A 27,536-nucleotide genomic window follows, 5' to 3' on the forward strand; every position below is an offset into this window, starting at 1 on the left:
ATTCTGGTGATTTTTAATTTTAAGTGCCATTTTATGGCCTTTCCACTGTGAGTAGTTCATGTTAATGGCATTTTTTCCCCCTTACTCCAGTCTCCTTCTTTGAACTAAACTTAATGCTCACCTTCAGCTACATATTTCACCTTTTTATTATTATTTGGAGTGCTAGACGTTTGTAATTGCTGGACAGAGGCCTTCCTACTGAGCTGTGTGTGTCTTCACCACTGACGTTTTATCCTTATGAATGGATTATTTTATGCCACCCCTGAATTTTTACCCTTATGAATAGATTGACATTTAAGACTTTCACAAATTTTTTGTCTCCTCTACTTTGTTCCCGTTACGTTAGTGTTATGTCCACATTACCTCCATTCCCTCTAGTACTCTTATTTACAATTATCACCTAGCCATTAGAATTTATCTAGGTGGGTACCAGGCTTTCCCTACTATTTCTTATTCCTTACCTCCTTTGTTTAATCATTTTGTATTACACCTCATTTTCTCCATTCTTGCCCTTGAGCTTGTTCTCCATTCTTTCCTCTTTAGTAATCTGATTGACCCAGGGTATATCATTTTCCTTCTCTTCCCGGTAGTGTCTTGTGTAGCCCAGGATGGCCTTGAGTTGATTTGTAGCCAAGAAGGCACTCCCCACCTTTTGTGAGAGCTGAGACTACAGTGTTGTGCCATAACAATCATGCCTCTTTATACAATGTTGGGCTTTGTGCATTCTAGGGAGGCACTCTACCTCTGAACCTACCCTCCCAGTTCCCAAAGTGACTTTTACTTTAATACTCTCTATCTCCTTTACAATTATTTCCAACTTTGATCTCAAGTATAACCTGTTCGTTTCAGGGCCTCTTTAAAGACCCTTAAAATGTTTATTTTTGTAAAGCAGGAAACGGGTAAAGTACTTATGTTTCCTACAAACCTTAGTTTATTCTATAAAAATTCATGTGAGAGGCTAGAGAGATGGCTCAGTGGCTAAGAACACTTGACACTTTCTGAGGACCCAGGATTGATTGATTCCTGGCATGCATATGGCAGCGCACAAACTGGATCTCCAGTTCCAGAGGGTCTGATGCCCTCTTTTGGCCTCTGTAGGCATCAGGCACACTCATGGTGCTCAGACATACTTGCAGGCAGAGAACACATGAAAATATATTTTTTAAAAAGCCCATGTGGTTTGTTACAGTCTAGAGGAACGAGAGAGAGGATGTATCTGTAGCTCATTGCTACATCTGAATAAATAAATAAATGCTATTTCCATACCCAGACCCCAGATGTGTTCCTCAAAATTGTAGGCTGAGGAACCAGATTTACAGCAATTTGGTTAAGGCAAATTACTGCAGAAACAAACTAAGGGGATTCTAAAACAATTGTTCTTACACCTTACTATGCAAGAATGATCTCATGGTGCCCGGCTAGGACATACCTATTATCAAGGATACTTCCCTGGATGGAGCTGTTTTAGAAACTAAACATGATTACAAATTGTGTGGCTATTGTGAATAAAAGCAAACTTAAAGTCTCACTGCCTCAAAAATGTCAAGGCTTTTATCCAATAACATCATTTACCTGCCTCTGCTAAACCACCTACTAGTCAACTCTCCACCGCCCGGAACCGAAAGGAAGTGAGGAATCTCAGCTGGGCGGAACCTCCCCTGGGTGGGGTCCGCGCTCCGTCGAGCCCCAGGTCGGCAAGCTTGGATATCTCATGGTCTCCTCAGTCCACCCATAACTGCCACCTTCTCCCTCAGCGTGGCCACTCGAGTAACCTGCAACCCCTTGAGAGCAGAGGTAGCCTGGCTTTGGCAGAAAGGTCCCTACAAACTTAAGACTGTAGGTGTGGCGACCCGGGCGTCAGCTGACCGAACTTGCGGGCTCCAGGTGAAGGGGCGGGGTGGGATGGAGCGGAGCCAATCATAGCGCATGACGACAGGGCTAGGCCAATCAGAATCAGGGAGGCTCCGGCGCACGCGGGGCGGGCCGGGCGGGTGAGAGCCGCCCCCTTGCAGCTGGTTGGCCAACGCCTTCGCCCAGGGTTACTTGGAGTGGTGCTGCTCTCCCGAGCTGAGCGACCGCAGGGCTTTCGGCAGGCCGTGTCTTGCCCTAGCTGGTTTTCCTGCAGCTCTTGGCCTTGACAGGTGCAGGTGTCCGTGCCTGTCGTGGACGAATTCTGACACGGGCCCTTCCTCTCTCTGGAGACTGCCTATGGCTGGGGACCGAGTGAGGTCGTTGCCTTGACGACGGCAGCATGCGGCCCGAGGTCCTCGGAAGTGTGAGCTTGTGGAGGGCAGAAGCCAATCTGCCTCTCTACCTGCTCCACCTAGGACCAGTAACTGCGTCCGCAGAGAAAATCCCAATACTGGGATTGCTAGTTTGCTAGTAAGCATCTTTTAGATCTGCTAGCGAGATGCATATCACCTCCAATTTGTTTCCAAGTTGAAAACCTTTGGCTCTTTCTATGTGAAGGGTTTGGAAAAAATAGTAAGTATAATACTTGCCCTGTTATCTCGTTCTTTTATATATAAAAGATTTCAGTCTGATTTTAACCAAAGAAAATTGGTGGTATTTGAACAGTATGATTGTGTGGCACAGATCCTATAGTGCCATCGTACCAGGCTCTCTTTTTTGTGTGTCGCATGATAGATATCTATAGGTTTAAGAGTGGAAGGCAAGAAAAAAATGTGGATTATAAGTTACTGAGGAAACAAGGCATGTTTTAGGCTGTGATACTTTTAAGGTATTACTTGCCATGGCTTACTTGAACAATTAGGTGTGCTGAACGTATTGTGTCCACTTGTGCAGTTGGTTGGGAAAATAAACCTGGAGTAGTAGTCTGCATGTATAATACTAGTTTATGATATCTTTCAGAACTCTGTAGAAATGCTTAAAGTAATTTTTGTTTTGTTCGATTTGCATCTTCAAATCTCCAGGATGCCAGTTACAATATGCTAAAACAATCCAGGCTATAGATTCCAGCTATTTGTATTATTGATCTTGCTGGTCTGAAGCTTACTCTTTTATAATAGATACTTAATGGAAGGAAGGCTAGAAACTGGGCTAATTAGAATTAAATTTGAAGACTTTTCCAAATATAACCTTTTGATTAAAAAGTAATTAAATAAGAATTTAAAAAGTCTGGAAGTCAGTGTCTGTGACACTGCAAATAGTTTTTAGTAGAATCTAATACCCAAACTGGCAATAAAATAGTGAAGGATTTTGAGTTTGATGTTCACCTTCATGCTTTTGGTCTTTTATGTCTACCTACATTTACAGTTTGCAAAACATGGGTGATGGATGGTGTAGTTCCATGGTAGAAAGAACGCCTTTTAGCCTGTTGGAGGACTTGGGTTAATTCCTCTCTTTCTCTCCCTCCCCCTCTCTGTCTCTGCCTCATTCTTCTCATAAAACCTCAAACTGTTAAATGTCAAGTGTTGAAAATGTAAAATAAACAACTTCGGATTATCATAATTTTGTAGAATAAAAAGACTTTTTTTTTTTGTTTTTGGTGTATGTGTGTGTGTTTCACCTTTGCTGTTCATATACAGATAGAGAAGCCAGTAAAACTCAACTGTCTTACAGTTTGGGTAAGTTAGCTTTTGATCACCATAGTTCTCAATATTAAGAGGAAGGAATTGTTTTCATTCCAAAGGTTTGGGATAAGGGTTTTGTATGATCAGGCTTTAAGAATTCAACTGAGTCATTTGAATATAAACTTAGCTAATGTTTAAGCCCTCCCGAACCTCTGTTGAAACCAAAGTAGGATCTGGCTACTGGAATTTATATTTCAAAACCATACTTAAAAATAAAATTTATGCTGAGCATGGGGGGCATACTCCTTTAATCTCAGCACTTAAGATGCAGAGTCAAGTGTAATATATATATATATATATATATATATATATATGTAATATATATATATATATTAAAAAGTATTTATTCACACTCACCCTAAGCACACATTCTACCACTGAGCCACATTTCCAACCTTAAAATAGTGATTTTTTTTTTTTATGTATGAAAATGTGCAGGGCTAGAGTGATGGCTCAGCTGTTAAGAGCACTGGATCCTCTTCCAGAGGATCTGAGTTCAATTCCCAGCAATTATATGGTGGCTCACAACCATTTGTAATGAGATCTGGTGCCCTCTTCTGGCCTGCAGACAGATTGCTGTATATGAATTAATAAATAAATTTTAAAAAGGATGCAATATGAAAACTGATTAGTGGATTTTCATCAATTAATGATAACATAAAATTCAATTTGTGATTGAGTTTATTCAGAAAATGTCTTATAGTAAGATAGAAAAAAAACATGTCTACAAAATTTAAGTGACTTAAGTTTAGTAATTTAGTCAGTACCATAAGAAAAGCAGAGAAGGATCTGGAGAGATGGCCCAGTGGTTAAGAGCACTGGCTGTATTGGAGACTGACATTGGCAGTGCACATCTTTAATCCTAGCACTTGGGAGGCAGAGACAGTCGAATCTCTGAGTTTGAGGCCAGCTTGGTCTACAAAGTGAGTTGTAGGACAGCCAGGGCTACACAGAAAAACCCTGTCTCAGAAAACAAAACGAAACAAAACAAAACAAAGCACTGGCTGCTCTTCCAAAGGTCCCTGGTTAAATTCCAAGCATCTACATGGCAACTCACAACTGTTTATAAGTCCAATTCTAGGGGATCTGACGCTCTCACAGAGACATACATGCAAGAAAACACCAATGCACTAAAAGTAAAAAGAAAAAAGAGCAAGAGGAAAAAAAAAGTGTTGGTTTTTTTTTTTTTTTTTTTTTTCCTTCTTTGAGACAGGGCTTCTCTTTGAATCCTGGATGTCCTGGAACTTGCTCTGTAGACCAGGCTGTCCTCGAAATCACAGAGATCCATCTGCATCTGCTTCCTGACAGCTGGGTTTAAAGGCATTCATCACCATTGCCTGACATGATAATTTTTTATAATTAAGTGAAAAGTGAATGGAGATTTCCAATTTGGTTTTTTTGAATCTTGTATAAAATTTTCTAAGATTTATTTTGTTTTGTCTTAATTTTTGGTTTTGGAACAGGGTCTCTCTATATAACCCTCCTGTTTGGAACACTCTTTAGACCACGCTGGCCCCAAACTCTAAGAGACCTACTTGCTTCTGTTTCCCAAGTGCTAGGATTAAAGGCGTGTGCTATTGTGCTCAGTAGATCTATTTTTATTTTATTTGCAGGAGTATTTTCTCTGCACATATATATGTACATCAGTATCCATGCCTGTGCCTAATGCTTGTAGAGGCCGGAAGTAGGTGTTGGGTCCACTGAAACTGGAGTTTGGCTGATTGTGGTCCACTGTGAGTGTTCTGGGAACCAAACTCCAGGTCCCTTGGAAGAGCAGTCCATGTTCTTAATTGCTGAGCCATGTCTCCAGCTCCGGCATAAACGTTTTTGATTTTCATGAAAACCAAATTCAGTTGTACTCTTTGCATCTTGAAGGGAAAAGGACTGTGTTTTGTTAACTCTAATTATTTCGAATGATAGCTTGTTGCTTCATATAATTAAAAATAAATTTAATTTGTTAATTTGAATCTATACAATTTAAATGTGAAGTTAGTGGCCATTTTAAAACGTACAAACACTTTGAAAGCTTAGCTGCATGTGGGAATGGTAAGAAATGGTGACAGTATAGATAGCTGCAAAGATAGTGACTTGCTGTAACAAGGGAAACAATTTCACAAGAGTGAATTTGCCAGGAGATTGGAGGAAATTGACGCACCCAACATTGTTAACCCTATGTTCTGATTCCCACAGCTAGAGAAATTCCTACTGGGTTTAAATTACAATGGAAAAATATGAGAACCTAGGATTGGTTGGAGAAGGGAGTTATGGAATGGTGATGAAGTGTAGGAACAAAGACAGTGGACGAATTGTGGCCATTAAGAAGTTCTTAGAGAGCGATGATGACAAAATGGTGAAGAAAATTGCTATGCGAGAAATCAAGTTACTAAAGGTAAGTGCATCCAACGCAAAAGATTAGTTACTTCTTGTTCAAGATTGTGTTGCATTTGCAGAAAAATATCCCTGTGGTGTGTGTGTGTGTGTGTATGGGGTGCACCCATGTGTATACATGTGGAGGCCAGAGGGCAGCCTTGAGTGTTACTACCAAGTAGAGTAGACTGACTGACCAGTGAGCCCTAGTCTTCATGTCTTCGCCTTCCCATCACTCGATACCATACCTGACTTTTTATGTATGTTTTGAGGATCAACTTAGGCTCTTGTGTTTTGCTGACTAGCTGTCTTCCTAGCCCTGTGTTTTTATATGTGTCTTGTTTTTAACAAAATTTGAACTTGGTGTGCATGCCTGTAGTCACAGCACTAGGGAAGCACAGGCAGACAAGTCTCTGCAAGCCAGATGTCAGCCTGGCCTGCATAGCAAGTTCTAGGACAGCCAGGGCTGTATAAAGAAACCCTCTCTCAAAAGAGGCAACAATAACTGTAGGTCAGGTTTTTCTTTGGGACCACTGGATCCCCAGTAATGGACAGGGAGACTTATTTATTATAAATGCTTGGCCAATAGCTTAGAATGTTACTACCTGGCTCTTAAATTAACCCATATTTCTTTTTGTTTTGTTTTGTGTTTTGAGACAGGGTTTCTCTGTGTAATAGCCCTGGCTGTCCTGGAACTCACTTTGTAGACCAGGCTGGCCTCGAACTCAATGAGATCTGCCTGCCTCTGCCTCCAAATGCTATGATTAAAGGCATTCACTACCACTGCCTGGCAACCCATATTTCTTATCTGCACTCTTATTGTGTGGCAGTACTTTATCTCAGTACCGCATGCTCATCTTCTCTTTCTTCACATCTCTTGAGACTTCATCCTCAAGCCCTCTTTTTGTCTAAAAGTCCTGTCTACCTAGCTATTGGTCATTTAGCCCTTTATTAAACCAAGGAAAGCAACACATATTCACAGTGTACAAAAAGATTTTTTGATAACATTTCCCCCTTTTTATTTAATTAAAAGGAAGGTTTTAACTTTAACACAGTAAAATTATATACACTAAAACAGCTATCAAATAAGAGTTACAGTTACAATATCCAGTCTATTTGTATTTGGCAAATTTATAGAAAATATTCTATTATCCAGCCTGGTATACATAGCCAGTTCCAGGACAGTCAGGGCTATGTAGAGAAACTCTGCCTCAACAAGCAACACAGGTTAGAGTGACAAGAACTGAAATTCAGAGGAAACACAGACAAGCTTCCAAGAGAGTCCTCTCCCAGTGATATGCTCATTTCTTCCAGCAATGTGTCATGACAACACATGGAATAACACCTACATAGAAAATTCATCAGGAACTCAGTGACTAGAGGTTTTATTAGGGATTTGGCTATCTTGCCAGTCTGATGTCTGGGTGTTTTTTCCTCTCAATTTTTGTTGGCTATACTCATTAAAATGCACTTATGTGTGATTATATATTATAAAAATACATTAAAATGAAATTTTAAAACCTAAGTAAGGGCCAGGCATGGTGACACATGTGAGTTCCAGGACAGCTAGAGCTGTTACACAGAGAAATCCTGTCTTGAGAAACAAAAACAAAAAAATCCTCAAATAGGAAAATATAAGTAGCTAAAGCCAAAGAGACGATACTAGTAAACATTACTCTATTCCCAGCAAGTTCAGGGTCACTTGCTTTTTCAGCAGGGGAGGGAGTCGGCAGTGACCAGAGAAGGATCAGGGAGCTTGCTGGGGTGCTATTCTTACGTTATTTGTGTGACATGTGCAGTGTATGTATGTGTGAGCTTGTGAGTATGGCATTCAGTTTTCTCCTTCCTCCATGCGGGGCCTGGGGACTGAATTCAGGGCCTCAGGCTTGACAGCAAACACCATCACCAGCTGAGCTATCTCACTCTAGAGTGATTTCAATTTCCCTTTTTCTTCATTCATGTGCTAGTTACATGAGCTTATTCAAGTTCTGTTTTGTTGAGACACGGTCTCATATAGCTCTAGTTGTAGACCTGGCTGACCTGGAATTCAGAGATCCACCTGCCTCTGCCTCCCGAGTGCTAGTATTTAAGGTGTGAGCTACCATGCTTAGTGTTTTTCTTTGTTTGTGCTTTGTTTTTTTTTAAGATTTATTTTTATTTTAAATATATGGGTGTTTTTCATTTGTGTGTGTGTGTGTGTGTGTGTGTGTGTGTGTGTGTGTGTGTGTGTGTGTTTGTGTTACCAGCAGAAGCCAGAAAAAAAGATTGGATTCCCCTGGAACTGGAGTTATAGATGGTTGTGAGCCATGACGTGGATGCTAGAAATTGAACCCAGCTCCTCTGTAAGAGCAGCCAGTGCTCTTAATCACTGAGCCATCTCTCCAGTCCCTACTATGGTGCTTCTAGTGGATATCTTTTAATTTAACCTGCTTAGAAAATTCTTAGTATTTATTTATCATTCTGTCCATTCCCTTCCTAGTGTTTTGAACTCCAATTAGCATATTTAACTTTTCCTTACTGATTCTCATAATTTGCATACCCCCCATTAATGTATTTGCTAACTGTACAATCTTAGGCAATGATTATTATGATTTCTTGTTTAATTAAAAGATTCTCTTTTCAATGGGTCATTATTCTCAGTTATTGAATTACCACTTTGTAGTATTTTTTAAAAATGCCTTTTAAACTACAAAATATAATCCATATATAGCCACAAAACAATGTTCACAGTTGGGAATTCCAGCTGGCTGCCCTAGCTGGTTCACCCGTTTCTGTGGTGTTATAAGCGCCTGATTTGAAGATGTATTGCTATCTGCTGTTTCTATCTATTTGCTGTCTGATGATTTGTTCTCTCTCTCTCTCTCTCTCTCTCTCTCTCTCTCTCTCTCTCTTTTCTTTTGCTTGCTATTTAGTTAATAGGCTCACTCTAAACCAAATGCATGGCTATCACAACTCATTCTCCACAGAACACTTAATACTGCTATCTAGATTTCTATTTGTTAGTTTCTGGTTGCCTTTTATACAGTTTCTTCGATTCTTTTATCACTTGTTATTTTGCCTGTCTTTTAGCAATTATATGAAATACTATACAGCTTTAACTTACTAATATCCCAAAAGGCTGCTTTTGCAATGAAGATTATAGACTTTTTAACTGCACTTGTTGTGGGGTAGTCACCAGAGAAGACTGCTTGGGCACGAGTTTAAGCCAATAGAAAGTCTTTATTAGCCAGCCATAGACTACACTGGATGTAGCCCCAAGCCTTTCCCAGGGTGAGCTTTTAAGCACATGTCCTTGGTTAACATACTTCAGCTAACCAGAACAGCCAGCCAGAAGCAGAACTATAGAAGCCAAAAAGCATTTAGAGACTTTCCCAGTACTATAGACTTGGATGGATTAGGACTTCATTTTAATTTTGGCAGGTGGTGCTATCTATATGCTGAGTTTTATGTCCTGCATGATACTTCCATCATGGACTTGGTGTACTAAGTCTTGGGGCCTGCTGTGGCCTGGGGCTCTGTTACTGTACTAACTCCCTCCTTTTCCTCCCTCTCCCCTTATAAGAGATATATGTGGTTCATGTATTTTAAATCTCTGTATTGTTAGATGTTTATAGTTGGCATTTATTGGGATATATTAAAATTCATCTTTTGCATTACTCTTCCATGTTCCCTGTTTTTTAGCCTCTTACCTGGGATCTCTTTCCTTGCTTTAAAATAAATTATTTAGCCAATCCTTGTAGCTCAGGTTTATAATCCCAGTACATGGGAGGCTGATCTAAGAGGATAAAGGCTACTCAAACCTCTGCCTAAAAGTAAAAATGAAAGCAAAGAACTAAATCCATTATTTTCTTTAAAGCAGATAATTTAGCAAGGAATGGTGTTCATTTTTTGTCAGTCTGAAACAATATTTTAGTTCTTTGTTTTTTAAAAAACCTATATCCACAAAAAACAGAATTCTTCAAGTTAATTGCATTATATTCAGAATCTGATACCACTTTTCTGTTGTCTCATTGTTCCCATGAAAAGTTATCTGTCTGTCTTATTGCACTTTTAAAATAAATATTTATAGCAGGTGCGGTAGCACATGCCGTTAATCCCATCACTCAGGAGGCAGAGGCAGATGAGATGGATCTCTATGAGTCAGACCTATGTAATAGAGACTATTTCAGAAAGTGAAAATAAAATTAAATGTATACTTTCTGTTTCATTGCCATGATGCCCATATTTGATAAGGTTTGTTCCTACATAAAATTGATAAGTTATCCATTTTCAAAATCATCCTTTTTTTTGTTTTACTTAAATGCAATTTGAATGGCTGTCATATTACTAGATCACATATTCTAGTGATTTCTTCCTTTCAACGGTGACAATACTTTTTAAATTTACATTTAGTGTCAACCTGCTTTTTGTCTTACTCTTCCCTTATAGCATTGTTGAACAGAGCTTGGAATAATTCCCACCTTTCCATCTGTCCCCACCCCTCACTTTCTTCCTTCCTGTTTTATGTTAGAGATTGAGCCCAGGACCTCACTCATGTCAGACAAGTTACCTGTTACTGAGCTATTCCCTCAGTACCTTGAATACTTTTAATTTTATGATAATATAGTACTTTTGGAGTATCTATCAATAAGAGGTTCATTTAGGGGAGAGGACAGGATTTTGCTGTCGGTAACAAAAATCTACCAGGGTTCTGTTCATTTCTTTATATCATGGTGCTGAGTATACAATTAAATTATGTTAGCCTTAATTTCTCTGAATTTGTAATTTCTGATTTTTTTCCTAATGATTTTTTTACCTGTCTGATAGATTCTTTCCAGCAACTGTCTCTGTGTGGTTGTTACTGTCTCCCTTATGTTGCTAATCTTTGGTGACATTCAGTTCTAGGGGTACTTGTCAGTGTTTCTTTTTCTCATTGGCTTTATTGTATTCTCTGAGAGGAGAAGGAACAATATGCTCCTAGATTGTTGTTTTAGAACTTGAATATACTTTTATAGTATGCACTGTTTATGTGCTTTATTTACATATTTTCTTATACTAGCATCTTTTAAATAGTAGTTAATTGCTCATAACTTGACCTTCTAAAATTATTTTGCATTTTTTATAACAGCAACTGAGGCATGAAAATTTGGTGAATCTGTTGGAAGTATGTAAGAAAAAGAAACGTTGGTACCTAGTCTTTGAATTTGTTGACCACACGATTCTTGATGACTTGAAACTATTTCCAAATGGACTAGACTATCAAGTAGTTCAAAAGTATTTGTTTCAGATTATTAATGGAATTGGATTTTGCCACAGTCACAATGTAAGTATTAGAGATGATGCTTATTTTGCCAGTCTTTCACTGTCTAGATAATAGTGACTTAGTTTAATGAAATATTTGTTTTGAGATTGAACAAGTAACATAATTTAAATGAACTATATAACTCTGCTATTGCTGATTTTCATGTGTCATAATAAATGACATGAACATTTTCTAAAGAATGGTATTTATAAAAAAAAATGGTAGACCCTACTGAGAAGTTGGAAGGATACACAATAGACACCCTCTTCTTACTAGCTATATTATGTATTTAATAGTTTGCTATAGTTACTTAATATTTATAGTCTGTGAGCTAATTTTATAATCTTTGTTCATCTATTCTCTATTTTTATTTATTTTTTATTTGTTTTGGTTTTTCAAGACAGGGTTTCTCTGTGTAACTTTGTAGATCAGGCTGGCCTTGAACTCATAGATATCCTCCTGCCTCTGCCTCCAGAGTGCTGGGAGTAAAGGCATGTGCCATTATCACCCAGCCTTATTAATCTCTAATACTTAATGCATTTTAAAGTAAGTTGAAGACATCAGTATACTTTTGAATACCAGTTTGTTGTGTATGTGCATATGTCAGTGTGTACATGTCAGAGTATAACTTGCAGGATCTGTTGTCTTCTACAATGTAAATCTTGGAAATTGGTTTTAGATTGTCATGCTTGGTGGCAAGTACCTTTACCCACTGAGCCATCTCTCTAGCCCCCTAGAATGGCTTATAAACTAAACTTAAATGTCTGTTTATTGATCATTTTTGTCCTTTTAAACATAACATTTGCTGAATGAAATTGGTAAATTTGAAGTATACACCAAGGAACTATGTTTTACTGACTCATGTTTTCCTGCTTACTTGTAAAGTACAAGAACATGAAAATCTCTGTTCTTCTCATCTAGTCTGTAGCAACTTTTTCTTTTCTATTTTGTCTTTTGGATGGCATAGAAAAGCACATCTAGAAAAAAATAGCACCTATAGGGCATAAAACGAATAACTCAACATACACTTTTTTACAAAATATTTTATATAATAGTGTTTTGTGATTACAGTCATCAAGAGTGATAGTGGTATATAGTTTGAGAACTGAAGACTATCTGTTGGTAGAGTGCTTGCCTAGTATGTACAAAGGCTTGGGTTTGGTTCCAAGTACCATAAACCAGGAATGGTAATACCTTTCAGGAATCCCAACACTTGGGAGGTAGAGGCCAGGACAATAGAAGCCAATCTTGGCTAAGTAGCAAGTTGGAGGTCAGCCTAGGCTACATGAGACTCTTCTCTCAGCAAATATACAAGTAGGGGATGGAGAGATGGTGTCACAGTTACAAATGCTCGATATTCTTCCAGAGGCCCTGCGTTAGGTTTCTAGCACTTGCATCAGGTGGCTCAAAACAACTGATTCCAGCTTCTGGAGATCTGGTGCACTTTTTGGGTCTTCACTGACTGACCTATGCTCACACTGAAATATAAATAAATAGTAAGTAAAAGAGAAAATAGCTACCTGAACATTCAATTGTTTTCATTTTATTTATCATCTTCAGTTTTTAGGGTCTTGTCTACTCCCATTATGTAATTATATTATGGTATAGTTCAGGGTGACTATATCTGTGTATATGTATATATCAGTTATTCAATAGAGACATCTAGTTTAGTTCAAACTTAGGGAAACATTGGCTTTACTTGTGAATCTTCTAAATTGATGATCCAGTCTCAGAAGACTGATTTTTGAGAAATCTAGCTTTGACATTGTTTTTATCATGAATATTCACATTAATCATGCTCAGGAAACTGAATGCCAGATTAATAAATCAGAGATATGTTATCACAGGAACAGACTACATGATGTATAATAACAATGTCATACATGCAGGAAATTGAATCAGTATGAAGTATTAGCATATTAGTAATTTTCTCGTTGCTGTGACATAATAACTGACCAAAACAACTTAAGGAAGGAAGGGTTGACTTGGTTCACACTTGAGAGTATAGTCCATCATGGCAGGGAAGTCATAGCACAGGAACGGGAGGCAGCTGGTCACACTGCATGGCAGTCAGCATCAGAGAAATAAGCTGGTACTCATCCTGCTTGCTCCCTTCAATTCAGGCCAGGACCCCAGCCCGTGGAATATGCCCCTCACATTCAGGGTGGGTCTCCTTTCAGTTTCTCTGTGTAGCCCTGGCTATCCTGGAACTCACTCTGTAGACCAGACTGGCCTTGAACTAAGAGATCTGCCTACCTCTGCCTCCCAAGTGCTGGGATTAAAGCCATGTACCACCACCACGTGGTTTCTGATGAAGACTGTATACTGCTTCCATATGCCATTCAAAATTTTCTTTAAGTTCCTCAAGCTTGTAAGCTATGAGCTATATGACTATCCAGAATAGCTGCATAGCACTGATTTGGCCCTGGGCAGTCCAGGGTAGTCACCTGGGCAGTGAAGCCAGCTGCTCCCATTGGTGGATCACTTTTGCTGTCACCAGTAACATAGCCATGTCTATATTACTTGACAAACACATTCTTAACACTGTCCCCAGGAAGAACTTCACTCAATGATGCATTTCAGCAGACTGCTTTTGTTGTTACACTGACTTAAGCCAGGTATGAGAGCACCAGTCTTCTCTTGGCCCACAGGGACAGTAATGTTGGCCACAAACTTTGCAGACATCTTGGAGGGGCAGTTGCAAAGACTTGTTAGTTGGAACTACAAGCTTCTGTTGGTGTGGTCCTGCTGGCACTGGCATCATTCTGGGTGACTTTCCATCCCTTGAACTATAGAGCTTGGCACTAGTCCAACCAGAAATCAACATAGGTGCTAACACTATGCCAGGGTTGTAGCCAGTTTTCATAATTTCCTTAACAGTTACCTCCCATCTCTTCTGGCTGTAGGATGGCTCAGTGGAATCCTTTTTTTTTTTTTTTTTTTTTGACACAGACAATTAACTACTTGATTCTAAATGTGTAAACCAGAAGGGTATGCTCATGGGTCTGCTCATTCTTGGAGATAGCAGCTTCAAGTTCACCAACATCAACTGCAACAGTCAGGACAACACAGACATCCTGAACTGGGCATGTGATCCTGTTTTGATGAAATCTCAGTGTCCTGGGGTACCAGAGATAGTCACGCAGTGTTCACTGCTCTCTCTCAGACTTCTGCAGGGAGATGTCGTAGTGATTGCAGTCCACACTCAGCTTTCAGTTTGTTTCAGAACCAGGCACACATGAAGGAGCCTTCTCCTGTCTCAGCAGCCTCTGTCACACTTTTTAGTGGCTTATGAGTCTGTTCCACTGCATTCGTCCATCAGGTGGCCAGTCCTGTGGCTTATCTGACTCACATGTCTAGTGACGATGGTGTTAGGAGTCTTCTTTTTTTCCATTTTGTTTTTGAATTAGTGGTGTTCTGATGGCAAACCAGCTATGGAAAAGAAGTTTTCATTTTTGGTGAGATAACTGACCTCTCTCTAATCAAAGTATTGGCATTTCCTGACAGGAACACTATTTTTTTCCTATTCCACTCTCAAATTCTCCTAGGTTATGCTCCCATTCCCTGCTTTCTCCTCAGGCTTCCATACCTCTACTACCCATCCCCAGCCCCCTGTAAGTGGAAGCTATTGGGGCACCCATTTCATGGCTAATGTGGTAAAAATAAGTTAAAGTATGTAAAACTTCATGTAGGGCTTGACACATGTATGGTGTTTGCTAACACAGTACTGTATTAAAAACCTATTATAAAGCTTATCTCTTCCATAAAAAATATCCTCGACTACCTCTAGTTTCAACAACAGGTTTATTCTTTGGTTTTGACAGTAGTAATTGAACGTTGATTTGTTGGTTAATGATGCCTATTTTACTTAATGTCTTTGCTAGTTTAACACTTGAAACGTGATGTTCTCTTTTGTTCCACTAGGTTGAAGGGCTTTACGCCCCAGAATAACTTCCTATGCGTTCCACTCTTACAGGGACAGGCAGTGGTATCTTGCTCATGACAGGCACTGCTACCCCTCCCCAAATTAATTGGTTTAACATGTTTTATGCTCTTTGTTTTTTTTTTTTTTTTTTTTTTTTGTCTTAGATCATACACAGAGATATAAAGCCCGAGAATATATTAGTCTCTCAGTCTGGTGTTGTGAAATTATGTGACTTTGGATTTGCACGGACATTGGCAGCTCCTGGGGAGGTTTACACTGACTACGTGGCCACCCGATGGTACCGAGCTCCAGAGCTGCTGGTTGGTGACGTCAAGTATGGCAAGTAAGAGTCAGCAGTGAGGGCACAGAGGCTATCTCTTCAGAAGTGGGGCGTGTGTAACAGATGATCCACTTAACATGGGAAGGGAAGCCTGGGCTCAGTGTTTAATGAGGGGTTTGAAGCAATCCCTAGTGCTTTATCTTTGGAAATTCCTTTGAGGGCTGTGTGGCTCAGTGGTGGAGTCCTTGCCTGTGGCAGTGAGATCCTGGTTTTATTCCACAGGATGTCAGAACAGATCAACAAAAAGCTTGCAATACAACCTGAGTAATTTTAATGGTCACAAAGAAATATATTTGTTAGTGCCTAGAGAGATGACCCAGAGGTTAAGAGAGTTCAGAGGGCACTTGACTTCCCAGCACCCACATTGGGTAGCTCGCCTCAAGCCTCCTTGGACACCTGCACTTATGTACATACAGCCACACACATAATTTAAAGTTAAATGATATTTATTATCTGTAAAGAGAAGTTAATATTGATTAGAGAAGTCTTATAGTTACATGAGGTAGAATAGGCAACATGAGGTTAAAAATATTATATAAAGATTTTTAAAATGTAAGTTGTTTTTATAAATGAATTCTTCAAAAGGGGAAGGCTATGCATTTTACTTTTGTCAGAAGTTTTCTGTAATTTTTGAGTACATTAGACATCCGGTAATCTTTTTAGAATTATTTTGAGTTTTCATTTTATCTCACTGCTATAATTTTTGTAGTATTTTATAATTCAGCCATTACCAGACAACTTTCAAGTAGCTGGCTCCATGCTGACATACTACTCTAGTTCTGAATAATTGTTAGGACAATTTTAAATTCTGTTAGCTTTCAGCTCTTGTTGTCACTCTGTTGTCAGTGACCGCTTCTTTTTTCTGTGGTTTTTTTTTTTTTTTTTTTTTTTTTTAGTGTACTAAGGACTACACTGATGACCTTGTTAGAGTGAGCAAATAGCCAGAGTCTTATTTTCAGAATAAAATATGCATAACCAGTGTGGCTTTTCAGAGTCGTTCTCCTTTAATGGTTAGATTTTTTTTTTCTTTTCTTTCTTTTGTTTTTGTTTTTCCAGACGGGGTTTCTCTATATTGCTTTAGAGCCTGTCCTGGAACTCACTTTGTAGACCAGGCTGGACTTGAACTCACAGAGATCCGCCTGCCTCTGCCTCCCGAGTGCTGGGATTAAAGGTGTGAGCCACCACTACCTCTCAGTGCCAAGAAGATGCAGGCACGGGAGAGGAGTCAGGAAGCCATGTCTTATGTCACCTCACTTTTTTTCCAGGGCTGTTGATGTCTGGGCCATTGGCTGTCTGGTCATTGAAATGCTCATGGGGCAACCTCTATTTCCAGGAGAATCTGACATTGACCAGCTTCATCATATTATGACATGTTTAGGTAAGAGTATACACCTGTGATTTATATTTTACAGTTTTTTCCTGTGTGTGTTTTTATTGTTATTTAGAGTTGTTTGTGTATTAAAGGTGATACTTATTTTAGGTGAAGGTATGGACCAAATAGGAAACACACACACACATATATACACACACTGCACGCATGCACCTAAGCACACATGCAAACACACACAAATGCATGTGTGCACTTGCATGTGCATATGCATACCCTCTGAGTCTCTAGCAAGGCTGATCATTGTAAGAGAAAAGGAGATATTTTCTGAAGATAAATTGAATCATAAGCCTAATAGGCAGGAAAATTTAAAAATCATCTGAACAAAGAATATATTAGCATACAATCAACTACCTGGAATTGCTCGAAGTCACTGCTGAGTTTTAAGGGCTGAAAGAGTTGTAATAAGTCAGTGTAGTGAGAATTCACATTTACTCAGAAAACGTTACTGTCCTGGAGCCTGGTTCTGAATCATGCTCACCTCCAGCTCCCTAGACAGAGATGTAATCATCACTTTTTACCAGATACCCTCTTCATCCTTATCTTCACCTCTAGGATAAGATGAGAGACACAGAGACTTATGGGATAGTTAATGCTGCCTTTCATTTGAATTTTATTTTTGTCTTCTGTTTTCTGAGACTAGGGTCTTGCTGTATAGCAGGGTAACCCCAGACTCTCCATTCTTCTACCTAAGCCACTCGGTCTTTACTACTTTAGCTTCCCAAGGCTATGTCTGCAGATGTCCATCACTGTGCCTAGCTTCCCAGATTTTGTTTTTCATTCTTAGTGCTTCAGATGAAATTCCAGAGCTAGACGCTGAGCCTTACATTTGTTGGAATATAAAATTCATATTTTAAGATAGGTTTTAAAATAGAAATAATAGGAAGACATTTGGAGTAATTTAATTATTTGGTTTTAAGTTCTGAGATTAAGAATTTATTAAGTATTATGTGATTTCTTACAGTAGAATTTTCATGTTACTGCTGTATTATAGGGAGGATGGAGGAAGAATAGAGGGGTTGTGTCTGTTCTGAATATTTACATTATTCTTTTCACTATTTCCTCAATATTGTATTATATAGTATTTATAGTGTGTTACTATAATAAAACGTTTATACAATTTAACTTTTTCAGTTATATATCTCATGATATAATAGGTACTGAAGTTGAGAAAAAAGTTAAAATGGTCAAATTTGAATTTAGACATTGGGACATAGTCTGTTGAATAAACATTAAATTCTCTTAGGGAGGAGCTGACTTATTTAAGTTAGATTCTGCCTGTGTGACTCTGTCTTCATTGTTTTGGGCATGTGATAACATTTTACTGTTAGCAGAAGCAGCAGTGTTTCATCTAGAGTGGCACAAACCGTTCTTCATATGTCCGTCCTGTGTCTTCACAAGTATTCCACTTATAGATGTGCTTTATTTTCTGGACAGATAGGTTACAAAAGCAGTGTTCATTTTCTTGAGCTGCGTCGTGTCAAGCCCACTATAAAGACTTCCAAGTGCCTTTACAGTAACAGTCTGTCTAGGTTGATCTTGCATGCTCAGAGAGTCCCACTGTCCACTAGCTGTTTTCACCGTTTCTGTTGCCTGTACTGACGAAGGTGGATGCCGGTTTTCTCCCCAGGTAATTTAATTCCAAGACACCAGGAGCTGTTTTATAAAAACCCTGTGTTTGCTGGAGTAAGATTGCCTGAGATCAAAGACATAGAAACAGAACCCCTCGAGAGCCGTTACCCCAAGCTCCCTGAAGTCGTGATAAATTTAGCAAAGGTAATTTTTTGTGACAGGAAAATTGTATAGTCTGGAGACTTGGCTCATGTGTGTGCCTCTCTCTGTCTCCCTCTCTCCCTCCCTCCATCCATCCTTCTCTCCCTTTCTCCTAACCTCCTTCCCTACTTGATCTTTTAGGTCAACAATTTCCTCAGATAATGTTAAATTTATTTCTTGGAAAGATTGCTTCTTAGGAATTTGTGCATTAATTTACACCCACAGACACTGGATGCTGGGTCTATTTTTGTGACATAAAAACCATGATGGTCACTATTGAGATTTGTATTTTATTTTGTTCATTGACTAGAAAGAAGAAATCTAAATGTAGACAGTTGTTCTTGAAGAAGACTCATACATGCTCTTGATCTTTCAGAAATGCTTGCATATTGACCCGGACAAAAGGCCCTTCTGTGCTGACCTTTTAAACCATGACTTCTTCCAAATGGATGGATTTGCTGAGAGGTACAGTACCATAGTGCTAGCCTGTGTTCTGCAGGCTGCAGTAACAAGGATAACAGGGAAGTCACCACCACAGTCACAGGGTCTTACTTGTTGCCACCACCTTTGCACGATATCAGTTACCTGTAGCCTACTCCATTTACCCTTAGCAGTAACCACTTAGGGATGGTTTCCTATGTTCATCAGACTGGAGCTGCTGGTTTTCATGGAATAGTCTCTTTTGGCATTTCTCTTTCTATCTTCTGTGATGACATCTACCATTCTGGTGCCATCTCCTGTTGCTGCGGGACTCGTGCCACACCAGGTCCAGTGGTGCTGCCCATCCTGTCAGTGTGCTGATGTGCTGTGTCCTTAAGGTGCCAGGCTTGAGGATGCCAGCCCTGCTGCCATGGTTGGTTTCCAGTGCCATCTAGATGTTAGCATCAGCTCTGTAGACCAGACAAGAAACAGGAGATGGATGGCTGTGGCAGTGCTGGATATCTATCTGTATGCAGTACAAATATATATAGTATAAAATATATGTTGAATATATGTTTCATGTGCATCTGTATTTGTGTATGTGCACATGAATGAAGGTACTCCCGGGGACCAGAAGAGGGCTTAACTGCTGAGTTGTCTGTCCAGTCCCAAAGCTTTATCATTTTGCAAATCTCTATGGAAATCTAACTTAATACAAAGTATCTGGATTCCTACATTTGTGAACCGTGGTTCCTTGTTTTAGTTGGAAGAAACAGATAGCTAGAAAAGTGGAAGAGCATTTTAATAATCTTTTGAGGTAATGTAGTATTCTTTGATTCTCTGTGTCAAACTTTAATATTATACCAAAGTCTGGCACTGGTAGTTTTTTCCTTCGTTTCCCCCCCTCTTCCATTCCTCCTTCCCTTCCCTGTTTCCTTTCCTTTTCCCTTCTTCTTTTTCTAAAAAAATTATTCCAGGCAGGATCTTACACTGTACTTCTGGCTCATCTGAAATTCATTATCTAGTCCAGGCTAGACCCAAAGTCAGTATTCTCCTGCTTTGGCCTCCTGAGTGCTGGAATTTACAGGTGTATGACACAACGCCAAGCTCAGCTATAGTAGTTCCTTTATTTAAAATTTACTTTATGTTTATGTGTGTGTGTGTGTGTGTGTTTGTCTGTCATATGTGTATGCCCATAGATGCTGGAAGACTGTGTTGGATGCTGTGGAGCTGAAGTAATAGACAGTTGTTAGTTACCAGACGTGGGTGCTGGGAATTGAGTGGGGATTTCCAGAAAAGGAGCAAGTACTCTTAACTGCTGAGCCATCTCTCCGTTCCTCTAAAAGACTGGATGCACTGTGAAATTTAAACCATGCCAATGAACTTTTCTTTCTCTGTTGCATTAAATCTATTTTTGTCTGATCTTCTGAATTGATGCTTTATCTGTGCATGCTTTTATGACATATTTTTATCATTTGAAGCACATTGTTAATGTTGAATTATGTGGACCTTAAAAATGTTGGTATGTCATTAGATAATATCAAAAATTCCATTTTATCAGAAAGCTTTTGAACCATGGGAAGACCTCTAAGATCCCAAGTTAATAGAATTATAATTTTTGCCTGAAAGTTTAAATTTTATTGTTTACATAAATATTATCATTGCCTTCCTTGCAATGCCTAGCTCACCTTGTTCATTTGAATAAGCATGGCTTTTCAGTTAGTCTTTCAAGTGTAAATTTTTTTCATGAAAAACTTGTGTGGCTTGACTTGTGCCGGAGCAGCCTTCAAGTGCTTCTCTTAAGTCAGCCTGTGGAACTACAGACTGTGGGAACTTCTTTCTTATCACACAGAATCTGAAGTGAGGTGTTCAAGGGTTCAGTTAGCTTTAATAAAATGAGCCCCTTTCACCATTTTGTTATGAGCATCCTTAAGTTACCTTCCCTGCCCCCAACACACACACACACATGCTCTGACTGTCTGACTGTGAGAAGCAATGACTGCTAGCCTGGTTTGGTACAGGTGTTTCAGTTCTTGGTAGGCAGGATGTCATCAGCTTCTTCACTGTTGTTTTATGCCATCAGGACCAGTGTTTACAGGGTGGTACAGACATTCTCAAGCCAGACTCTCCAATGCCCCAAAGGCTTTTTAGGAACTATTAATATGGAATGTGATTTTTTTTTCATTTTAAGTAAAATGGGTAAATGTAACACTGAGTCTTAAATGATTATCTTGATTTTTTCTAGGTTTATCTTTCCTATGTAATTTTATTTTAATTGAGACATGTACTTTTATGTAGGTTTTCTCAAGAATTGCAGTTAAAAATAGAGAAAGATGCCAGGAATAACTCTTTACCCAAAAAATCTCAAAACAGAAAGAAAGAAAAAGATGACACCTTGGGTGAAGAAAGAAAGACACTCATGGTACAGGTAAATGTTCATGCTTTAAGGCTTAAATTTGTGGAGGAAAATATATTTATTAATTTTATTTTATGTGTATTTAGACCATGTGTATGTGGATTGCATACAGGCTAGATGCCTGTTAAAGTCAGAAGAGGGCATTGGATCCTCTAGAATTAGGATTTTGGGTGGTTTGTGAACCACTGTGAGGGTTCTGAGAAGCAAACCCATGTCTTCTGGAGACCAACAAGCCACTGAGCCATCTCTCCAGCCCAATAATGATGATTTTAAAGTTTTAAATACTGGGTAAATTGTTAGCTTTAACCTGGTTGCAAAAAGACAAACAAAAAGATAATTTCTTTCCTATAGACATTACCTTAAAAAACAACAAACCCCTTAAAATATTATCTTTTCAATGCTCAGTAGGGACTAGAAAGTGGAGTAGTGTTGCTTAGAAAGTCAACTCACATAAAATAATGATGTGTAGGACATAAGGAAATGGCATATTATGGGCCAAGGATGAGTAACCATGCCCCAGGAACATGGGTTTTAGTTACCCTGAATGACATGTTTTGATATGAGAACTTTAAAGCCACAGAATGAAGGTTGCTAGACACAGTGGTAGGTTTAGGTAGGTAGGCTACAGTCAGGTAGGAAGTCTTTCTGTGCTTTTTAGATGTTATTTTGCAACCTTTAGCTTTGTATTGGTGGAGGATAGAGGTCCACTGTTCTTTGCAATACAATCTGCTGGTCTGGATCAGATGGAATCTAAATGACTATTAAAGGGACTGAGCTAACCAGGGTGACTTTGGACTGAGATAACCCAGGGTAACTTTGTCTTCAGGTCTACATCCATCTCTCCACAGTTTCTCATCCAAAGTCAGTCTGCACAATCTTCAATGTAGATGCAACTTCTTCAGAGAATTCCAGCTCCTCACACACATCCAAGAACACTGGGCGTCCCTGCCCAGGTACAGCCAGTACTGGGGAGCAAACATGTGCACACCCAGGGACAAGTGCTCCCAGTGTAGTCTACTTTCCTTCTGTAATAACAGGAAGTGAAAGTACTACTGCTTTCAGAATTTTCATAACATTTTAAGTTTGTGATTCTGATATTTAGTTAGGTGTTTACTTTTTAGGCTGGGTGGTGGTAGCTCACGTCTTTAATCCCAGCACTTCAGAGGCAGAGGCAGGTGGATGGATCTCTGTGAGTTCAAGGCCATTCAGGTTTACACAGTGAGTTCTAAGACAGCCAGGGCTACACAGAGAAACCCTGTCTCAAAACAACAGCAAAAGTTTACTTTTCCTGCTAAATTACTCAGGGTCTGTTCTTGATAACATTTCTACTACTATCAAGTGAAACAGAAGGGTTTTCAATTTTATGTTTGCTGACTCTGAATGTGTAAAAACAAATGCAGCAATATCTATTTCTCTTCTATGTTTTTCTCCTTACTGAAATGTATAACCATTGACACAGACCTGCCTGCCTTCCTATCTGCCTATCTATCTGTCTATGTATGTATGTATGTATGTATGTATGTATGTATGTATGTATCTATCTACCTACCTACCTATCTATCTACCTACCTATCTATCTATCTATCCATCCGTTCTCTATCAGTCATCTATCCATCATCTATCTACCTTTCTATCTGTTGTCTTCATCTATCTATCATCTATCAATCATCTATGGACATATCTATTTATTTGTGTGTCTTCCTATCATCTGTAAAGTTGGTATGCATCACATACATTCTTGTATTTCATTATTTGAATAAAAATCTTGATTTAATTTTAATTCCTTTGGTAGAATAAGACTGTGAAGTTTCTTGTCAGATCGTTAATGTTTTAACATCTTTATTAATGGTCAGGATACCAATGCTGATCCCAAAATCAAGGATTCTAAAGTGCTTAAAATAAAAGGGTCAAAAATTGATGGTGAGAAAGCTGAAAAAGGAAGTAGAGCTTCAAATGCCAGCTCTCTCCATGACAATGGGACAAGCCACATCAAAGGCTTGCCTTCCACAAGCCTCAGAGACTGCAGCAATGTCAACATTGATCACCCAAGAAATCCAGGCATGGCGATTCCTCCACTCACACACAATCTTTCTGCAGTTACTCCTGGTATTAATGCTGGAATGGGGACTATCCCTGGAGTACAGAGTTACAGGTATGAATGAGGGAAAAAAATGCTTGTAATTTGTTTACATTGCTACTGTCAGAATTCTGGATCCAATTTCTACTTATAAAATAGCTGTTTAAATATGATGACCTTATGATGAAAATTACCAGAGTTTGCTAAAAAAGGAGAGAATTCGCCTGAGCCCTAAGAAAGTAGGATTTCACTGTTGTTTACGATAAAGAGAATCTATAGATGTTTAATAACAGGAGAGGCTGTTATTATAAGAGGACTAATTAGTTTTGGATACCTGCTGCTGCATGGGATGGTGGTGAGCATTTAGTGGCTTCAGACCCTCTTTTTGGCATTTTCCTGAAGGGTGCAGCTGTGGGAAGCCTGAGGGATATCATAACAGTATAGGCTGTTTCACCAGGTTTCTCTGCATTGCATATCTCAGACTAGGTATTAAATTCTGATCAAACTGCCTATCTTGTAGCATGATGTCATTGATTTTGTGTTTGAGAAAATAATCATTAATGATTCTAACTTAAAATATTTCTTCCAGAGTGGATGAGAAAACTAAGAAATATTGTAATCCATTCGTTAAACCAAATCAACCTTCTCCATCAGGGATTTATAATATGAACGTGGCCACATCCGTAAGTAGCTGTTCCCAGCAGCAAAAGAGCAAGAACTCATCACCTCTAGACATGCACTGGTCTTAAGTGTGAGAGTGAAGGATTAAGAGTTTTATTTGGAGACAGAGAATAAAACCTGAGTTATACAATGCCATCCTATCTCGTCATAGCTGTAATTTGAATTTCTGAATGTTTAAATAAATTTTCTAACTCTGAATGAAAGATTCTCTTTATTTTCGGCAACATAAATAACGTTTCTTTTCTTTTTTTTTCCTCTGTATTGTTTTGGAGCCTGTCCTGGAACTAGCTCTGTAGACCAGGCTGGCCTCGAACTCACAGAGATCCACCTGCCTCTGCCTCCCAAGTGCTGGGATCAAAGGTGTGTGTCACCACCGCCCAGCTTATAAATAACTTTTCTTAACCTAATGCTTGCAGTTGAGTTCTTGTTAAAGAGCAAACAAGAAGATACATTGTCTGTTACCTTACTAGATTTTTTTTTTTTTAGTGAAAGTATTTTCTATAATCACTTAAGAAACATTTATAATCATCCTGTTGTATATAAAAGACACTGGAACTGAATTGGTTTAATCTTTGTGGAGTTCATGGTCTAGTAGATCAGCAAGGTAAAAATATGGTGGAAGGCCAGGTGGTGGTGGTGGTGCACACCTTTAATCCTGGCACTTGGGGAGGCAGAGGCAGTCAGGTCTCTGTGAGTTCAAGGCCACTCTGGTCTACAGAGCTAGTTCCAGGACAGCCAGGGTTACACAAAGAAACTTTTCTTGAAAATCCAAACCTACCAACAGGCCAACCAACCAAATGTGATGGCTGATTTTAATATGAGAAGCACATATGTGGTTCAGAGATAGCCTGGGAAGCATCACTGCTCTCAGCAAAGACTGCAGAATGCTGGTCCAAGACAGCACCAAGTAGTCCACCTTTTGTTCTGATTAAAACTCTCAGTTGGCCTCTATTCTTTATGTACAGGCCAGAGTCCTTCTAGATATAATAGGTTCTTGCACGAGCCAAGTCCCTAATCCTGTATTCCATCTCTGTCTATCCTGTTTCTCGATCTGTTCCAACTACAGATTTCCTTTGATGGCCAGATATACCCCTGCCTTTGGGCTCTTACACTTACTGTTTCTTCTTCTTCTTCTTCTTCTTCTTCTTGAGAACATTCTTCCCCTAGATAATCCAACACATGCTTTTTGTCCTCTTTAGTCCATACAAAACCTTATTTTGAGGTCTTATTCATTATTGAACTCATCTTAGTATGGTATCTAGTCCTGCATCACTGTTTAAACCCTCTTTTTACCTAGTTTTCTTCCACTGTATATACCTGATACCCTCTGTGTGTTTTATGGATATATTGTCTATCTCTTTGCCATGGTTTTCCTCACTGATCCGTCCCATCACTTACAGTAATGTTTAGCCTGCTACAGCTGTTTGAGAAGGTTTGGGGTATAGGTATCAAAAACTGAGTAACAAGATTATACTGAGACAGTAAACTTGAGGGTTGGAGATGTATATGAAGACCAACTGGTCACAGTTAGGGTAAAGAACAGCAGCTGTTTGCTGAAAAGCCCAGGCGGTGGTATAGGACTGACCCTGCTGGCTTAAAGGACTAGGGTGCCATGCCCATCTTCTGCTGCCTATTGCTTGCAGGGACATCCGTGAAGATTGGCAAAGGGGAGGAAAGAAACTAGAAAACAGCCAAATTTTGTACTTGTTAGCAAGTTTGATAAATTAGCTGGTGACACTGTTTTCTGTGGCAGTAATGTCCTTAAAGTTCTATTATTCCAACCCTTGAAAGCACACATCTGAGTGTATGAATATAGTAGTTAACAGCCTGGCTCACCTTAAAGCTAACTCATGTGTGTTAACCATTCTGATAATTAGGTCTCTAGTGAAAAGTACCTCCTTCAGGCAAACAAGAAAAGGAAGGAATATTCCAAAGCAGATGTGCGATTGCCCGAACTAAACTATAATCATCTTCCTGAACTGAGAGCTCTAGAAGGAATAGGTATGCTCATGTGCTTCTACTCTTTCCAACCCCTTTTGTTTATATTGCTAAATTGTAAGTTAAATAAACTAACAATGTTAAAAATGAATAGCAATTTGTATACTTAAGTAGGCTAGTGCATTCACTCGTATATAATAAGACTTATAAATTTGGGAAACTACCTGCTCCTAATTTTTTTTTTCATTATGTTTCTGCTTCTTTTTTTATCTAGCTCGAAATTCTAGGCTAATAAAGAAGGAGAACAAATCTGTTTCAGAATCTCGAATCCCCTCTCTGGCTGCTATTGACCAACATGCTTCCAATATGGCGTTACACCAGGTGCGGAAATGCTTGTGCTCGATGCAGCTCGGGTGTCTCTCGGACTTAATGTGTTTCTGGGGAATTTGCTCTTAGGAACTGTGCAGGTTTCATATGGGATCTGTTTTGTTTCTAAGTTCATTACACATGGAACTTTTTTACACAGCCATTTACCACAACACTTCCCAATTGAAGTAATCCACTTTTCAGTTTTTGAGATGGAGCCTTTATCTTTAATTTTTAAAAAATAAACTTTAAATAACTTGCAAACAAATAAAAACATCACATACCAAAGTTAAGCAGGCCAAAAATCTATACAACTTAATGAACTTCTGTACAATTAGAATAAGCATTCAGAATGGAAGCCGTGGCACTTCACATTAAATTTTACACTTAAATATCGAATATATTTCACGTACTTATCTACAACCCAAACCAAAAGATCCAGGGAAGAATTAGAACTAGAAAAACAATTATCTTTAATAATTCACATGCATTCAGTCCTTCCTCATTTCCTTGTACCCAGCCTTTCTTGTTCTCTTTTCTTCATGTTATGTTACACTTACAAGAATGTGTATACATGTACACATACATTTGGTACTGGCTAGATTCTTCATGTGAGAGAGAATGTGATGTTTTTTTTCCCCTGAGATTTTGTTTAATATTATACATTCTAAGTCCATCCATTTCTTGCAAGTTTTATAATTTCATTTTTCTTTAGAGCTAGGAAATTCTGATATATATATATATATATATATATATATATATATATATCAGATATATATATATATATAATTATTATGTATTCATCTGTTGATGGCTAGCTAGAGATTACAATTTTTCTGCTTTAGTGAATAAAGCAGCAGTAAACATGGGAGTGCAAAGATCTCCATGGTAGGGTGTGGGTACTCAGGAGTAAATTGTAGGGTCATCTGCTAGTTCTACTTCCAATTTTTGGAAAAATCACCAAACTGGATT

At 38.8% G+C, this 27,536-nt stretch overlaps 1 protein-coding gene across 2 annotated transcripts; it reads left to right on the forward strand.

The window, feature by feature from the left end:
- Positions 1-1,771: 1,771 nt before the first annotated feature.
- On the forward strand, positions 1,772-26,669 carry Cdkl2 (cyclin dependent kinase like 2). Of its 2 annotated transcripts, none has more exons than XM_051198463.1 (12): positions 1,772-1,794; positions 5,784-5,982; positions 11,068-11,262; positions 15,331-15,509; positions 16,772-16,884; positions 18,524-18,669; positions 19,043-19,131; positions 21,385-21,514; positions 23,356-23,654; positions 24,169-24,262; positions 26,138-26,261; positions 26,473-26,669. In XM_051198463.1, the coding sequence occupies exons 2-12, from the start codon at positions 5,815-5,817 to the stop codon at positions 26,652-26,654; spliced, it is 1,719 nt and encodes a 572-aa protein (XP_051054420.1). In that variant the 5' UTR covers positions 1,772-1,794; positions 5,784-5,814; the 3' UTR covers positions 26,655-26,669. The 2 variants fall into 2 exon arrangements, with proteins under 2 accessions (XP_051054420.1, XP_051054419.1); XM_051198462.1 differs by lacking the exon at positions 1,772-1,794 and adding an exon at positions 2,125-2,484.
- Positions 26,670-27,536: the final 867 nt, after the last annotated feature.

This window comes from Phodopus roborovskii, unplaced genomic scaffold, assembly GCF_943737965.1.
Source record: "Phodopus roborovskii unplaced genomic scaffold, PHOROB, whole genome shotgun sequence".
NCBI lineage: Eukaryota > Metazoa > Chordata > Mammalia > Rodentia > Cricetidae > Phodopus > Phodopus roborovskii.

Excerpts from the sequence above, each read along its gene's own strand:
- Cdkl2 (XM_051198463.1), top strand. The coding sequence starts at position 5,815 with ATGGAAAAATATGAGAACCTAGGATTGGTTGGAGAAGGGAGTTATGGA. Across the intron at positions 11,263-15,330 it reads GATTTTGCCACAGTCACAAT|ATCATACACAGAGATATAAA; the intron begins GTAAGTATTAGA and ends TTTTTGTCTTAG. Across the intron at positions 19,132-21,384 it reads ATGGATGGATTTGCTGAGAG|GTTTTCTCAAGAATTGCAGT; the intron begins GTACAGTACCAT and ends ACTTTTATGTAG.